At 35.9% G+C, this 17,069-nt stretch overlaps 1 protein-coding gene across 5 annotated transcripts in view; it reads left to right on the forward strand.

Annotated features, from left to right (window-relative positions):
- The window catches only part of UNC13C (unc-13 homolog C), a 194,484-nt gene that overhangs the window by 131,935 nt on the left and 45,480 nt on the right, over positions 1-17,069 (forward strand). For all 5 annotated transcript variants that reach the window (XM_065688905.1, XM_065688903.1, XM_065688904.1 and 2 more), the window contains 2 exons: positions 3,461-3,594; positions 12,665-12,750. In XM_065688905.1, the coding sequence (XP_065544977.1) occupies positions 3,461-3,594; positions 12,665-12,750 (220 nt within the window). The remainder of the gene's footprint in view (positions 1-3,460; positions 3,595-12,664; positions 12,751-17,069) is intronic.

Consider the following 17,069-nt stretch of genomic DNA (forward strand, 5'->3'; position numbering starts at 1 on the left):
TACAGATAGTAAAACATGACATCTTGACAGTCTTACTGACTCGTATATTACTGTCCTCATTTGAGACTAAGCGCTTTGATGGGGAACTACCCAATTCCTTATACAGCAGATGTAGTATTTCCTCTTTAATTAACACTGATCTGAGTGAAGAGTTAGCTGCCGTGTGCTGAAAATAAGAATGCCTTGAAAAAGTAGTTTCAGAAGCATTTTGGAAGCTTTCTGACTCAGTTTAAAATATGTCACTGTTCCTGTTTTCTTAAGAAAACAAAAATAAACTTAAGTCTTGGCTGACACTCACAATGACCAAAGTCCCTTCAGTAATTCTTTTTTCAGTCTTCTCCACTGAGTGAAACCAATGAAATGCAAATCAAGCTCTTTCTGTTCTCTGAAAAGTTCTTGATCAGTACAAATCATTTCATGACCGGTAGCACCAGTATGATGGGGAAAAAAAACACTGGGATACACTCTGTTTGACACCTGCTCAGCAGAATAGTATTGAGATTCTACCTTATTTTGGAGACCTTTCCTTTTGTCAGCTCTGTATGTTGTCACAGAAGACCTTAGCAACTGATTAAGTAGTTCTGGAGCCAGGTGTTATGCAGCCATAGCAACACAGTGCTTTTGACTTGTGATGTATCCTTTCTTAGAGCTTAGTTTTGCTGTACTTACTTACCTGTAAGTACCTGATCAATTTTTCAACTGGGATTTGGGAACCCAAGGCACTTAGTTGCTTCTGAAGGTGTATCTCTTTTTCATTAATAGCAAGGTCAAAAATTTGGTAGATTATTAATTTCTTATAGAAATACTATCAGAATTGAATCATGAAGTGTGTGATCTGTGATCTCCAAACACATTCAGAAGTACGAAGTGGGAAATAAAGTTGTGCAATAGCGTTTAGCCCACGAGGAGTCCTATTTTTCAGCAAAACAGTAGAGAAATTAAACATTTGCGCCTCTAAAATTGTGTTCCATTCAGAAAGTATTAAATAATTGTATGATGCTGTCCTCCCACTCAGTTTTTCTGCACTGTTATGCTGTTTACTGTGCCTCTGTTATGCCAATAGAAACATTTTCAAGCCAAACAAAATATTTCTTCTCTCAGATTTTTTTGATATGAAAATAACTCTGTTTCAAGTTAATTTTTATTCCAAGATGGAACTTTCTCCTGTTGGTTTTGCAAGTTTGCAACTAGGCAATGTAATCAAACTGCCAACGTTTTTTTTACCTCAGTATAATACTTCTGTGAAGGTGTCTGTTGTCAGAAATCGTATAAAACTAATAACAATGCCAGCAATAATAGCAAGTTATGTAAGAACAACTTAAATGATTCCGAGCATTTCTAACCAGTTAATTAGATTTTTAGGGTAAGGAAGAGGAAGAGTATGCAGTTCCATTTCAGTGCATGAAACTGCATCTTTTAATGTGAGACTACTTTAAAAATACCTTCTCTGTTTCAGTTTGCGGTTTGGTTTGGGTTTTGTTTTTTGTTTTGTTTTGGATTTTTTTTCCAAAAAGATCATATTGATTTCTGTGAAATGTGGTTCTTGGGTAAGATGCTGAACCAAATGTGAACTGGCTTTGTCTTCTACAACTGCCTTTCAGTTGGTTTGGTTTCATTCACTAGCTTCTGAGAGAAATGGTATGCTAGAAATAAATCTTTGCTATATAAAGAATGTCTTTTAATAAAAGTGAAATGTACACAAGGGTGACATTAATGGTTAAATATTAATTTCTGTTTTGAAAAACACTCTTGTTTGCATGTGTGTTTGTTAATTGCTGCTGATACTAGTCACAACATCCATTGTAACTGCTTCTGAACCTCACCTTCATTTAAGTTCATTTAGACACTGGAGCTGTAGCATCTGCAGATCAGCAGTGTGATTAATTATACTTTTCCAAAATGATTCCACAGTGACCGCAAAAGCAGTTTCATTTAAATGTTGTTGAAATTCCCTTTCTGCCATTCTAAATGCTGTTAGCAGGTAAAAGCTGAGGTTAAGATAACAATTAATTTCACTATGAGACTGACTAGTGTCATCTATTCAAAGAGAGATGGGGTTCATTGAAGTGGTCATATTTGAACTACAAAGGTATGTTTGTACATACAGTCAATATATATTTAAACTTGCAGCATAATAGGCATGTTTCTTTTCTGACTTGCTAGCTGGGTGACCCCTTTCTATCTCTGACAGTTGTGCTGAAGAGCATGTGCAGACAGACTTACCTCTGCTTGGCAGAGATGTGTGTATGTGAGTGTCCATACAGAGTCAAAAACATTTCTTTTCATATTTGGTTCTGCAGTGGTTATTTATTTGACATTGATAAGGAATCTGATCCTTCTGCCAAGAGAACTGAAAAATACTAAGAATTCATAAATCAGAACTGTGAAGACAAAATACAGCTATAAATGCGTATTTTAGTGAGATTAAAAAGCATAAAATTATCAATAGAAGTTGGTAAGTGTTGAATGTTAATACATATTTGTAACTGTAAAGAGGTGCAAAAAGCAGACTTTTAGTCAACAGCCACAAGAAGCACTGCTATACTTACCAACTTTTAATTTACGACTGGAGGGCCATGTTGATAAGCCATGTCCTTGTGATTATTACAAAAATGTAATGGGGCAGCTCAGGTTCACTGATGTGGATGGGAAACTGGTTGCAGTCCTCTTAACATACAAGAAGTATACAAGAATTGCATTTCCCTGGATAAAAAAAGAATCAAATAACGTATTGGTTTATTAGTTTTGCTCGTATGTTTAAAATCCTTGGCAAAGCAATACCTTCACAAGCCTCTCCTTTGGACATCCCTGTGTACAGTTTTCTAGTATTTTTATGTGTCCAAATATTTTATTTTTTCCCACTTCTACTTTGTGATGTTTTCCTCTGCCTGTCTTAAATGTACAGTTTGTGGTTCTGCCAGTACATCTATGAGTCCCTGGGAAATCTCTGCAGAATAATTTGGACAATAGCCTTTGTCATTTTGGCTATTAAAAAATAAATGGAAATTCAACTGCTTCTTCATTTAAAGCAAACAGCACAGCAGCTGTTAGGCCAAGTAACTTCAGTGTATAATCCAAAAGAAAACAAGAACCATTCCTCATCACTGATCTCTTAAGTATTTGTGTAGGATACAAACACTTGGCCTCAGCAGACCGTTTTACCTGCACTTAAATAAATTTAAGAATGTATTTAATTAATGTGTGGAAATGCACTAAAAATCAAGATTCTGTTCATCTTCATTGCTGATGTGGCTGTCTGTGCACTTTGTATGTTTTTTTTATACATGGCTGACACAGTATGTCACACAATCTACTCTAAATTGAATAGACAGTCTGTTTGCAAAATTTCTGAAGATTCTTAAAATGCCACGTTTTCCAACCAAGAAAGAATCTGTCGGTGGAAATTCCATATTTTCTCTGATTTCGCTAGTATAAAATATATTCAATCTTGTTTTAACAGGGTAAGAAGCAAGAAGTTCCTAAAGAAGAACAGGGACCAACAACAAAGAATTTGGATTTCTGGGCACAGCTTATTACTCTGATGATCACCATCATAGACGAAGATAAAACAGCATATACACCTGTTCTGAACCAGTAAGTAATTACTTTCCTCATAAAAATTAAGGGTAATGGGCTTATTAAAATCAGGACAGGAAATGCACTTGAATCAGTAGTTTTATTTTAACTATAATCTAGAAATTTGTAAAAATACAGAGTATAACATTGACATTGTTTGATGAAGACTTACTGCTCTGTTCATGGAAAGAGAACCTTTTGGTTTAGGAGCATTAAAGACATGGTATATGAACCATCCCAAAAAGCTAAGCAGCGAAATATTATGCAAGAGAACTAAATGGATAGAAGGGAAAGTTCAGTGAAATAGCGTGATAGTATTAATGTTATGATATTATCTTGGCACACAAGATGTTCAAATCATGCTGAGACTTATTTAGGCATTATTATAGAGTTTTAGGAATTAGTATTTGTAGAAGAATAATGAAGTTCACTAAAGACCCTCTCCGCATTTTTGATCGGCTCAAGAGAAATCCTAGCCATGTGGATTTGAAAATTCATAAAATGGAGATCAGTATCCTGGATTTAGGTGGAAGTTGACTTCTCAGAATTGAAGATGTAACAGATAAGGGAGGTACAATCAATAACCAAGACAAATCGAATAATTTATCGTTGATATACTAGTCGAGAAGAGAGACACAATCGATAAACACAGAAAGAGGAGACAAAGTGCTGGGTTTTGAAAACGAAATGTACAGGAGTAGTGCAGAGGAACATTATTTCACATATTAAGGCTAAGTAAACTGATGTCACACTAATTGAAATGTGGCACAAGGGCCTAGGGGAAATTTTTAGTTCTTTTAGCTCTTTGGAGCTATTTTACAGAGGGATTGTAGAAAATCTGGGCATGGTTTAGCTGTGATGATTTATGGAAAAGTTTAAATTTACTTCTCTATTATGGCTAAACATTAATAGAGGTGTCTCCAATGGCATTTAATTGAATGGTCTGAAGGAGAGCAAGAACAAGTCTTTTTCTTTCAGCCAAAATATCATAGACACTGAAGGACACTGTGTACATAAAGATGTGCTTGTCTCTTGATGAAAGATACCATACTTCTTATGGGCCCAAAGTATAATTATCAATGAAACTTCCTGGTGATAACCAGAAGTTGAAAGAGATTTTATTGCCTTCTGATTTCTTCTTTCCTTTGAATTAAAGGAGGATTGTTTCAGTCCTGGATAATAAATACCTCTTTGTTCAGTAATTTTCTGCAGTAACCTTAGTAAGGAACAAATTCTTACCCTACAGAGGGAAGAACTTTTTTCCTGTTTACTCTATTTATACCACTTAGTGTGAAGTTCTTCTATTAGTGAAAGATCAATTCTCTGTATAACAAATACACTTCTTATAATTTCTTCACTGAAATGAAACAGGAGTAATTGGGGTTAAGTATCGTAAAAATTGGTGTAGCTGTATAGTTAGGCAAATGTGAGGGAGAAAGGAAAGGGATCGAGAACAGAGTTCCTCTGAGGGGATTAGGGTTTTCCTTGGAGTACAGCTGAGTGATTGTGTAAGGAGTGAAAAGAGGATCAGGAGTGGCTGGAGCTGGGACAGATTAAGGGAAGAGAGTTCATGTGTGTGACTTCTTGCCCATATTCACTGTCGTTTTTTAAGGGTGAATGCAGGGAAGAAAGTGTATTTGAGAAATAGGAGAAATGAGGAGCAAGAGATGAAGAAGCTGTGGGTGGAAAACCTTGAAAACTGTTCAGAGTTGCTTTGGATAGATCATTTTAAAAGAAATGCTTCTCCTAACACAAAAGAAGCATGTAAAAACTGCTGAGGAAAATGACAGCCTTTTCCCCTTGCTTGCCCCAGAAAAGGAAATTGATGGAAGGAAAATGTAAGTTGAATGCATTAGAATAATGGAAAACTGTGACTCCTCATTAGAATTACATGGCCTTGCAGTGTCTCAGTGGAACATTCAGACCTACATCCATCTGAATCCTGGTGTAGAAATGAGGTTACTGTAGATCCCCAGGAGAGATCCAAGCATTCTGATAGGATTTTTCATAATGGTATAATATTACTCAGGATATTTTTTTCTTAACCAGCTTTGGAAACCCTATTTTTATATCTGCCTTGGAGGCAAAAAAGATGCTGTGATAGAGCAGTTTGAACTGTATCGGATTACAAATCCAGATGAAACATGACATGATTTGCCTCAGAAAATATTGCAGCAACTGAAAGACCGTACCAGACCATTCAGTGGGAGTTATATGAACAACCTGCAGTTATTATATGACGTAAGAAAATTGACAGGTTTGAAGGAAAAGCATGAAGTCTGGTATTTAAGTTGTAGAATTCTCATTCTGCTAGTTAAAACAATGTAAAATGTAACGAACCTGATTCACAAGCAAATCCAGGACTTCCCAGCACTTGTACACGCATTGTACATACTGTGAGGCAGAAAAAAATGCTATTAAAATATCTGTTCAACTAAAGGAACAACAAATCAAGAACAAAATCATCAACTGAAGTATGTTTGCGTATTTGGAAATGAAGATATCGACTTTGTGCCTCTGCACATCTTGAGTAAAAAGCTTTCTCTTTAATTGTACAGCACATACACTCAGAATAGTCATGTGTGGTGTTGTAATACAAATTTAAGGAATATAAGCTATTCTGAGATTGTGCTGGCACTTTTGGGGTTTGAAATTTGAGTTTCAGGGACTTCAGTATTCTTAGAAGTAGCAAACTGAATATTTAACACCATAAATTTAGAAAAAGCATTTTTAAATATCGTGATAGGATTGAACTGGAGACATGCAGTACCATCTAGAATAAATGCTTTCAGGAATTATTCATGGTTTGCTTCATGCATTGGCTCTTGTTTTCTTTCAAGCTCAGTTCAATTTCACTCCATTGATCTGTGATTTTCTATATAGCACTTTGTTAGAGCTACACAGTTTGAACAGTTTTCACTATATTCTTGCTTAATTGAAATCAACAAAGGGAAGATGTTTATAAGTGGATACCTTTTAAATGCAGTTTAGTATTTTGGGAAATACCGGAAAATTATGATGTATGGACAACCTAATGGTTATTTCCCATGAAAACCTAGTATATTCTGTTTATCAGGAAGTTCCATCAAATAGTATTGTATGGCTGACCTACGAGTTGTGGATTAGAGACTGTCATGCAAATGGGGAAGGTGATTTTAATAGCCATGCTTTGGATAAACTGAAATTTTATAGTATTGCTCTAAGAATGACAGAGAAATTGGGAAAACTATGGCCTATGAGACAGAAATAATTGTAGCAAGAGGAAACAAAATGATTAATAGAGTACAGTCCTGGTAGTCCTCTTACTTCACTGAGAAATGTGAAAATGTGTGGTTTTTACAAAAGTTAGAAAACATAATACGTAGAGATTTACGTGGGAAATTTCTCTGATATTTTGCTGATTGGGGACCAAATTCTGAAATAGCCTGAAAAGGAAAAGTCTTTTTACTGAAAAATAAGGTGATAAAATATAAATAATGCATAATTCCTTACTTATATAGATGCTGTAGAATTTTACGTTTGATTACCCCTTCCCTTTAATAAGTTGGCTGCTGCTATTACCATTTCATCATCAGCATGTGGAAAATTTTGTATGCTTCTGTTGTGTGTTAAGCTTTGTTAGCTTCTCACATACAATAACACTACAACAATAACTATGATAGTTTCATAATACCCATAACTGATAGCTGTGTAATACCCATCTCTAATAGTTATAAGCATGGAAACTAGCATGAGTTTTAGAAAGGAATTTCAGAGACAGCTTGGAGTTAAGTATACATGTAGCCCATAAACACTATATTGAAGTATACAAATTATGAAAACACATATTTTAGTAAGTGCTTAGATACAGGGAACAAAAAGAAGATTGGCTCCATGACAACAGAAAATGCAAATTCTTGTGTGGATTCATACACAGGAAAGAAACCCAAATTTTCCATTCTGTATAGGTCTTAGATCACAGGCTTTATGCACAAAAGGACGGCATGTGTAGACTGATACACTTGTGCTTCATTACCATGATGATGAGGGATTAACCAAATTATAGCAAAATGAGCTTAATAATAACTATTTGGCAGATACTCATAATGCAGAAGGCTGGAAGGAGGGTATCTCCTTTCTGTGCTATTTTACAGCTTCCAGAGTTACAGCATCTCTGCTTTTGAGTATAGTTCATAGCTACCATTGTCCTTTTAGAACAAGTTACCTCAAAAGGAAAAGGCCTTTATATAAACTAGTGTTCATATGAATGCTGAAAGCTGTCCTTCCTCCAACTTGATGAAGAAATTCTGGGATTCATACTTTTTTTTTCTAACAAATACATGTCTCATCTAATCCTTCAAATACATTTCCTTCCTATGTGCAGGGTAAAAGATTTTGCAAAATGCAAAGTAGTCCCAGATTTCTTTCCAGGATTTCTTTCAAAGAGTTTGACTTGAGGGAGGATTGGGGATTTACTCCAGTAATTGCGTGTCTGGAGTACAGTTAAGATAGAGGTTAGGAAAGAAAGAAATACATTTGTCTTTTTTTTTGGCCAAATTTTTATCTGAAATCCAGGAACACGAAGTGCTGTTTTCATTAGGTAAGATGTGTGATAGGAGTCTGCACTTGTTTACATAAAGATATACCTAGATTCTTTTTTCCTTTATTACAACAGAAATACTAGCCCTCTCCTTTCTCAGAATGACCACATGAGCCATTATGCTGAAGTATGGTACCCAGTAAGCTCCTTGTCTTCTATTTTGGTCACTGTGCATTTTTAAACTACTTCTACAGGCTATTTCTGTCTGCAGTTTACACAGTTTGGAGATGTTATCTCAGTCTTTGATTTGCAAAAATAGACAGACCCTAGACTATCCAAAGTAGTTCTGACTAACCATTGACTAGTTTCTTATGCAGTCCAGCTCTTTTTACAATATGAGGAGACTTGATCTCTTGGGCTTATCAGAGTGCTTGGTATACCCTTTGTCTTTATTTGGATTAGCTTTTGAATCCAAGCCCCAGCTTTAGCATCTATTAACATCTTGTGCACAGCAATAAATCATGCTAAGAAATCCTTGAGCTCTCTGTAATAACTTGTTTGGAATTTAATAATAATTTCAGTCCTTCCATGAGGGATGTTTTCTCATTGAGCTTGTTCATCTGTAGATAACGTTTCTCCTATATCAGACCTTAATAAGAAAAGGAGAATCAGTCATGCATGTGATTCTAATTGTTGCCTTTGTTGTCAGAGAATCAGAGAACTTCTGTGTTGTGATCACCTGAGTCTGTGATGAATTTGCCTGTGAATTTTTTTAATCTGGTGAATTTAAAAGACACTTTTGGGGGACTTGCTTCTTCTTTGTATTTTAATGCTTTGACTATTTTTTCAGCTGTCTTTATATCTTTATATATGTCAGAATTTGCCTTCAGTTGTGGTATAAATGTAGATAAGTCAGTGGTGACTTCTGTGAACTGTGACAGGACTTTCTTGAGCAGTGTCTGAGTATTCTATGTGAAAGACGCTTTTAGGATAAATAAAAAGAATTATGTAGCTGCTTCTGACATTATTCTTAGGCAGGAAGATACATTGCAGTTGAAAAAATGTTAATGCTGCTTATGACATTTGGAACCAAACTCAAGATGTGCCAGAACTATTTATAGTACAAATTGAAAGTTCTACTTACAGTTGTCAAGTGCTGATTTTAGCATTATAACATGAAGTCAGGAAGCAATGTAATATAACATGGAATTTATAAGAAACTGTCTTCCTTTTTACAATACTATTTTTAGGGTCCTCTAAGCAGTTTTAATGATGCTGCAAATGTTAAGCCTAGACTCTTTTCCTTCTTCTTTACCTATAGGTGTATAGGTGTTAGAATTACAAAATTAAGAGGATACTTAGAAGCAAAGCCATCTGAACAGATTAATATGGAAGAATTACAGGCATAATAAAATCATGTTCTGCTCTGCAGTTTACATTACTGTTTATTGTATACATTCATGAAAAATTAGCATTTCTCATGAGGCTGATAATTCAGCCTGTCACTTTAGTCAGATATGTCTGACAGGGTATTAAATGCATCTCTCTGACAATGTGCAAGCAGGGAATGGGGGAAGACTATGACTTTTGAGAGTCACATACTTGGAGATAAGTACCAGATTTTGATTGATTACCTGAAATTTTCTATTCTTATGTGTTTCACATTTTATCTGACTATTCATGCAATAGTATATGTGTATCTATTTTTATGTATATATGCATATTATGCAAACTAGAATCCTGTCCTGGGTGGGAAGAGGGCTCAGAAGATTCAAAAGCTTATATTCTCTTGCTGACTGACATTCACCTGTCATAAAATCTTGAGCAAGACACTTCTACTTTGTCATCTTCCCCATTCTTAGTCTTGTCTCTTTAAACTGTGAGTTTTGAGAGTCAGTTACTTTCTATTGCATACTTCAAGGTTCCTGCATAGTAATTTCCTAAATATACCATAAGCCTCTAAGCACTGCTGTAATGCAAATAATAAATATATTTATTATTATTACATGAGTAATCCTAGAAATATGAGTAACCAAATTGAAGTAAATGCGACTACTTGTGCATAAAGCTGTCTGTCTCTAAGGAAAAATGTGGCAGGAGTGGTTCATAGCATATCCATACCAGATTCACTTCCCCACACTTACTACCAGCTCTGATATGAGTATTGTTCATAAATGCAAAAAGTGAAAAGCAATGGTATCATATGGAAAAGTGGATGGAATAGTGCTGAAGCCAGGGTTCTGTTGTTATAATGGGATAAGCAATTAGTTTTACTTTCTGAATCAGGATTAGTTATCCGGAACTTAAACTATTAAACTGTAGGAAACTTCCATAGAAAAAAGGAATAGCTGAACCATGGTAAGCTCTGTGATGCTAATGCTTGGAAAAGTGCATTTTATGAGTAATATCACAGCACAGTGAGATCTACAGGCGTGTTAGGTACTAGTTCAATAACATGTAAAGTCAATTTCACTGGCTGAACTGTCCACATTATATTACTAACTTTGGGCAAATTAATATTCTATTATTTGAGTCTCTGACAAATACACCTTACACGTAGGACAGCTACTATGAGGTAAATTCATTGCATGAGAAAAGTACTAAAACACAGCGGTCTTTCTGTTGTGTGATCATTTTTGTCACAGTGACTTCCTGCTAAGAGGCCACCGTGTTGGAAAAAAATAAATAAGGTCTATGGGAATGGCAGTCAATCCCACAGGGCTGTATACAAAAATGTACCCATGTAATGATAAAATTGCAAATATCTGCATCTTCTGCATTGCATAGAAGCATTTCATTGGTATGTCCAGTTGATGATTATATTTCATCAGTTTATATTTCTCAGGGAAACAGAAATGGGTATCTCTGGGTGTTAATTTCAGGTACCAAACTAAAGTCAGATGGGATGAATCAAGGATGCTGCGTCACACTACAGTAGTTCAAGCAACACAGTGAAAAGTTAATTGCAGTTTATGCGTGCATATGTTTTCACAAGTTTAAATATATACACATAAACTTAGCATTAATCAAATAAACGCATTTTTATCAGACCCAGCCTTCCATTACAGCCAGCTTTGCATTATGGACAAAGTGTTAATATTAGATCAACTTTTAAGTATGTCCACAGAGCTTCAAAGTTCAAGTCTGGTGCTAATAGAGCACTTGGATTGTAGTGCAGGTAAAGAAATCAACATTTGACCTTTTGAATAACAATTAATTTTGTGTTAACAGAATTAATCAAAGTTCTGTAATTGAGCAGCCATTAGCATAAAGAAAGCATATCAGTGACTGAGATACCAATCATTTCGTATGAATGTGGCAGAGCTAATGAGCTGTGTAAGTAATTTTTCTTTGCAGATATGATCTGGGTCAAATACGTCCCTGGAAAGAATATGATACTTAGGTTATATTGCTATCACTTTAAAGTTGCACATCATTCTCAGTCTTTCATGGGCAAGACCTTTAAAATTTCTTACATTTTTGCAAATATTATTATAGAATACTTTCTGAATTTGATTAGTGCTTCAATAAAAGGTCAAAATACTTTGGATCAAATTCTCTGCTAGTCTAAAGTGGTGTAGTAAACTCAAGACAAAAGCCACACAGCTCTGTGTGTTGCTCATGAGTATGGTCTTTGATTTTATGTATTCATGGTAAAGTGCCAGCGCGTTCATATAGCTCTCGCTGCACCACTGTAGTATAAACAACTGGCTTACTGCTCAAGGGTTCTGTGCAGTACTTTCTGCTCTTTAGCTGTGTCATGTGGTATGCTTCTGTGCCCTAAGAACTGCTCAAATTAATCTTAGTCCCACACCTGCAGTAAGGACAAAGAACTCTCAAGTATAATGTGAAACATACAATGTCTGTCACGAAAATGTCAGCTTCTGCTAGTAGCTAACAGTGAAGATGGTAACAGAAAGGTTAGAGCTTTTCTTTTGCATACAGTAAGAAGCAGCTTGGTTCTATGAATAAGTTGTGGAAAAATACTTGATAGCAGCAAGAAACCGCAGAGAAGGCCTCTTTTTCAAAGGTGACATGAAGCATAATACCAAAACTAAAATTTCGAATTGAAAGTATGCATATTTCTACCTTTTTATATTTTTCATGTTTTATCCACACTTCAAGGTGAAACTCTTCAAACACTGAATTGGATTCAACTAGTATAAATTAATAAAGCAGCAAAAGACAGCTTCACTGTTTTCCAGGGTAATAAGCGAATTAAGGAACAATAGCTGCTAAACACCTGTGCCACCTATTTCAAGTTTTTAATGAGCCATCTGATTTGTCCAAAGTTGAGGAGTTATCTGCAAAATAGGTGGATGTCTCTTGATTTTAAAATGTCATGTGGGGGAATTAATACAACATTCAACTCATTACTTAGGCCCCTGACGTTAGACTAAGGAAAGTTTTTATTTCAGTTTGGATGGTTCATATACTTGTACAGAACACAAAGTGTACCTTAAGTGCATACTAGGGGAATTATTTTGTGGAGAGATTTGCCTTTCTGCTGTGCAGCAGTAAGCATAACTCCTAGCAGCAGGTGAACTGATGTAATGTGATTGATTGCAGGTTCCCTCAAGAGCTGAACATGGGAAAAATCAGTGCTGAAATCATGTGGACTCTGTTTGCCCAGGACATGAAATATGCTCTGGAAGGTAATTAGAACGAACTATTAATTACACCAGAGAGTTCACAGAGATTGATTTCCACTGCAAATGACACATGGCATCAGATTTCTGCAGGTGGTATGAGCTTTCTGGAGTACTTGTTTAAGATGTTTCATAAATTAGTGAAAAAAGGAGAGTTTTAAAGGAAGAAAATCATTGCACTGTGACTGTATGAGTTATCTATGGAAGGAGACAAATGAACTGTAACTTGAAATGCTATTTCTTGTTATCTATATCTGACAAAATCATTGAAGTCCAGAGACCAAAAAATGCTTGCTACAGAGCACTGTAGGTATGCCGTATTTTCTTAGAAGCTGAAAATTGCTGACTTGGAGAAAACACACACAGAAAATTAAACCTTTTTGTGTTCAAAAGGCAGGTTGTATTCATTCTAGTTCCAACATATTCAAATGCAGTTTCCTTTTATTCTTTAAGACAGTACTGTCGATAACCATAGGTAAAATATACTTTTTTCTTCTATAGCAGATAATCTCCAAATAATGGCTTCTAACCCACTTACTAAAATATGGCTATTGCAGAAAACCAAGTAAAAATACCCGCATGAAACTTCTTAACAAATACTGCAAAGAAGGAAATAAGGAAATAGCCTTAATTAATGATAGAAGTATTGCCAGCCCATACATACGTATTCACACAGACATTTAGATTATTATTAAAATCATGACTCTTCAAACTAAGTTCATCAAACTCTCCCTAACTAGTAGTTATTTTTGCAGAATAATAAATGATGGCATTAGCTGAACTTTGCTAATTTTGTTTATCTGTTAAATGGATTTCAAGTTTAAATATCAGAGAAATGCAAGAGAATCTTGATTTCCATCAGGCATAAAGAGCATAGCCAAGATGAATTGGAAAATCATCTCATTTTAAAATCTGAAATTTGGAAAATTTCTGACAATTTCTGAAATCTGTCAGATCTGAATTTTATCAGAAAACTAGTTTTCTTTATTGTAAGGTATGTAATAATATCCATTCTGTTCATCTTGTATGTGTACAGTCTTTACAGTGTTTCCTTATAAAAAGGAAAAAGAAAAAAGTGTATCAGAAACCAGTTGTAAAGCATTAGTGCAGTTTATAATCTCAAGCCCAACATGAGGTGAAAGGAATTACAACATAAAGCTTTTTTCTTTTAAAGCAAAATAGAATTTTTCCTCATCCTTTTATAAAAAGTGTTATTCAGAGAAAGAAAGGGTTCATAGTGCTAGCCTATTTTTTTTTTTTACTACCACAGAAGCAGAAATTGTTAACTCTGATTTTTAAGTAAGCAGAACTCATATTGTCTTTAGTTAAGCCTGCAACTGAAAACAGAGCAAAGTCTGCCAGTGATGAAAAGAAAGTACATGGTTCAATTTAAACAATGATGCAATTCAACAGGCAAAAGGATTTAAAAAAAAAAAAAAAAGGAATATCTGAAGATTAATTTTTATATTATTTGCTCTAGGATGCCTTTGAATGTAGAGTTATGCTCTGCACACAGAGATCCCTGAGCACCCCAGTGCCTGCAGTGGTTTAGCCATTGAACTAAGAACATTCTGTACTGCAACAAGATAATTCACAAAAGATAATTCACTCTATATGCTAAGTAAGAGCATGCTGATCACTCAAAAGGCAGCTTCATATGAAGCTGTGGCTTGTTTCTTGGTTGTAAAGAATAGAAAAAGAAACTCTTAAGGAAGAGCTAATTATACAATATAGGAAGCGTGGATGGTTGGGCTGGATCAGGATTTTAAAACAAATGTTAATGGTAGCATCCTAATTTGGCAGAGAGAGATACAGAGGACTCTTTAAGAGGCACTTGACTTTCTATGTCTATTCCAAACCAGTCTCTGCTTATGGTCTCTTCTCTGTGTTGCTGTGGATACTGTCTTTCTGAGGAGACTAAATGCCATGTTTGTCAGTAGTCACTCCTGGAATCAGTAGTGAAACAGTTCCTGTGTATGCATAATAATTAGAGGAAATTGAAATTAATTATAAATTATTATAAGTACACATAATTTCACCTTCTATGGTTTCACTCCTAAACAGGAACCTCAGTAAACCTAGTCACAAATTATAGATCCGCATGCTGTTTTTCTCTCTAGCTTTGCTTGTTTTAAAATCGTGAATTCTTTCCGTAGATATTCTACAAGCTGAGTTTGATTCTCCAGTTGTCAATAGCAGTAAGTTTTTGGGTTTGTTTTTTTTATTCAAATTCTACAAGATTTGGAGCAAGCTCTCAAATATGGTCACACTCAATCCTCATGGTCTTAATGGAATTCATTAAAATGCATTGCATTCTGCCATGCCAGTTTCGCCTTCCAAGTTATTAACATAGGCTACCATCTGTTCATACGTAGTGTCCAGGGCTGTGATTGCAATCTTTGCCTGATTCAATTTAGTATTAATCTCCTGAAGCAGCATCTTTTGTGTTATGAAGTTTATTTCTTTCTGCCTTCAATCAAGAAATGATGATATAGTCCAGCATTTTTTTGCAGAAGTATTGCTGATGTGATAAAAGATTAACTCATCCGAGATCCTGTTTTTGGTTTTTCCCACCTTATCTATTCTTGACTATATTCAGCACTCTGATCAGCTTAAGTTCATGAAATGAGTATGTCATAACACCATTCTCTATTAGAAGACCAGTACTGGAACATTCAGTTTACATTCCTTTTTCCTGGGAGCAGCTCAGAGTGGCTGTTCAGGCTACGTCCTCTCACTGTACAGCTGAATGCCTCCTGTACCTGCCCAGGGGATGTATGGAGCTGTAGCTGCTGCTGGGGAGAATTGTAGAATGGTTTGAGTTGGAAGCGACTTGAAAGCTCACCCAGTTCCAACCCCCTGCCATGAGCAGGGAAACCTCCCTCAAAGCCTTGTCCAACCTGGCTGATTGCTGCTTTTCAGCAGTGCTGCTGACCTTTGCAACAGGAGCCAACAGGCCCAGTGAGCCAGGCACCAGACGTCATTGCACCCCTCTTCCTTGTCTTCTCCCTTGGTTGTTGCTCAGAACAATCTGGCTGGGAGGCTGCTTGTGTGACATGGACAGGATAGAGGGACCAGCAGCTTCCACAGCAGTGGCCTTCTGCTGGGGAAGGGTACAGCGGTTTCATGTCTCTTGATACGAAGGAGTGTATTTGTATGTGACAGGGTGGGTGGCTGCTGTCTCGGGAAACAGCTTGCTTTTGGGATAAGGGAGGAAAGGACATCTGAAAGCACAGTTCAGGTCTCTGTAGCTGCTGAGGTCAGGGCTACACTGTGACTAGCTGACGTGCTTTGCAACCAAAACTGTACTAAAATCTGGTATTGGTTCATAATTTCGTTCTAGATTTTCTTCCATATTAAATTAATAACAGTGCTTAGCCTTTGTGTAGTAATAAAATATTTATGCAAACTTTAACAGATTAAGTTCACATTAGTTGCAATTCTTTTCTGACCTAAGGAGTTTCAGATTATTTTCATATATAGATTTTGCATGGAGAAAGTATCAAATATTTGTCCTTGAGAGCTGACTTGATCAGATTTGGCCCCTTCTTTTTATTTATAAAGCAGCAGTGATTTGCATGATAGATGATACATAGTTGTTTGCCATTTAGTTTACACAAGCATGTCCTATACCTGAACTTACAGGATCTTAACATTTTTGTACTGTCTGGTCTTCAAAGTAGTCTGTATTTATGGTACAAACAAACAGGAACAGGGAGAGAATTTCACCAGCAGTGCAAGTGATTTGTTAGTGACTTCATATGGTAAGAAGTCTTTTCCTTTCCAAGTATGGAGCCGTAAAGGTTAAAAGATTATGAGAGAGTAATGAGCTGAAATTAGACATGCAATTACAAAATTAACTTTTTCCTATGCTGTGTCCTCAGAAATGTCTTTTTTCAGATCTTTCATATCACTAACTTCTGAATAGGTCAGATCAAGTGCCCAGTGCTATTCAGTCTGTTAGAAAGAGAACATTCTAATTGCTGTTGTTATGATAATCTAATTCTGGTAGTGGCCAGAAGTCAAGACCAAGATCTGGCCAGAAATTAATTAGCTGCTATGTAAATACAGCAGTAGACAGTCTCAGCCCTGCAGAACTGTTTCTGAAGTGTCAGGCCTTATAAAAATAGGAGAAGAACAAGAGAATCATTACACCATTTTATGCATTTAACGGAGGTCTGTTTTTAAGTTTGTTGCCTTCAATGCATAAGCAGGTATCATGTTCCTGTTTCTCTGACAGACCCTCTTTCATGACAGGCTGATAAAGTGATTTGATAGAGAAGAGGCAGGTCTGTGAGCTGATGATGAGCACAGAGAGACAGCAT

The sequence above is a fragment of the Lathamus discolor genome, chromosome 8 (assembly GCF_037157495.1).
Source record: "Lathamus discolor isolate bLatDis1 chromosome 8, bLatDis1.hap1, whole genome shotgun sequence".
Classification (NCBI taxonomy): domain Eukaryota; kingdom Metazoa; phylum Chordata; class Aves; order Psittaciformes; family Psittacidae; genus Lathamus; species Lathamus discolor.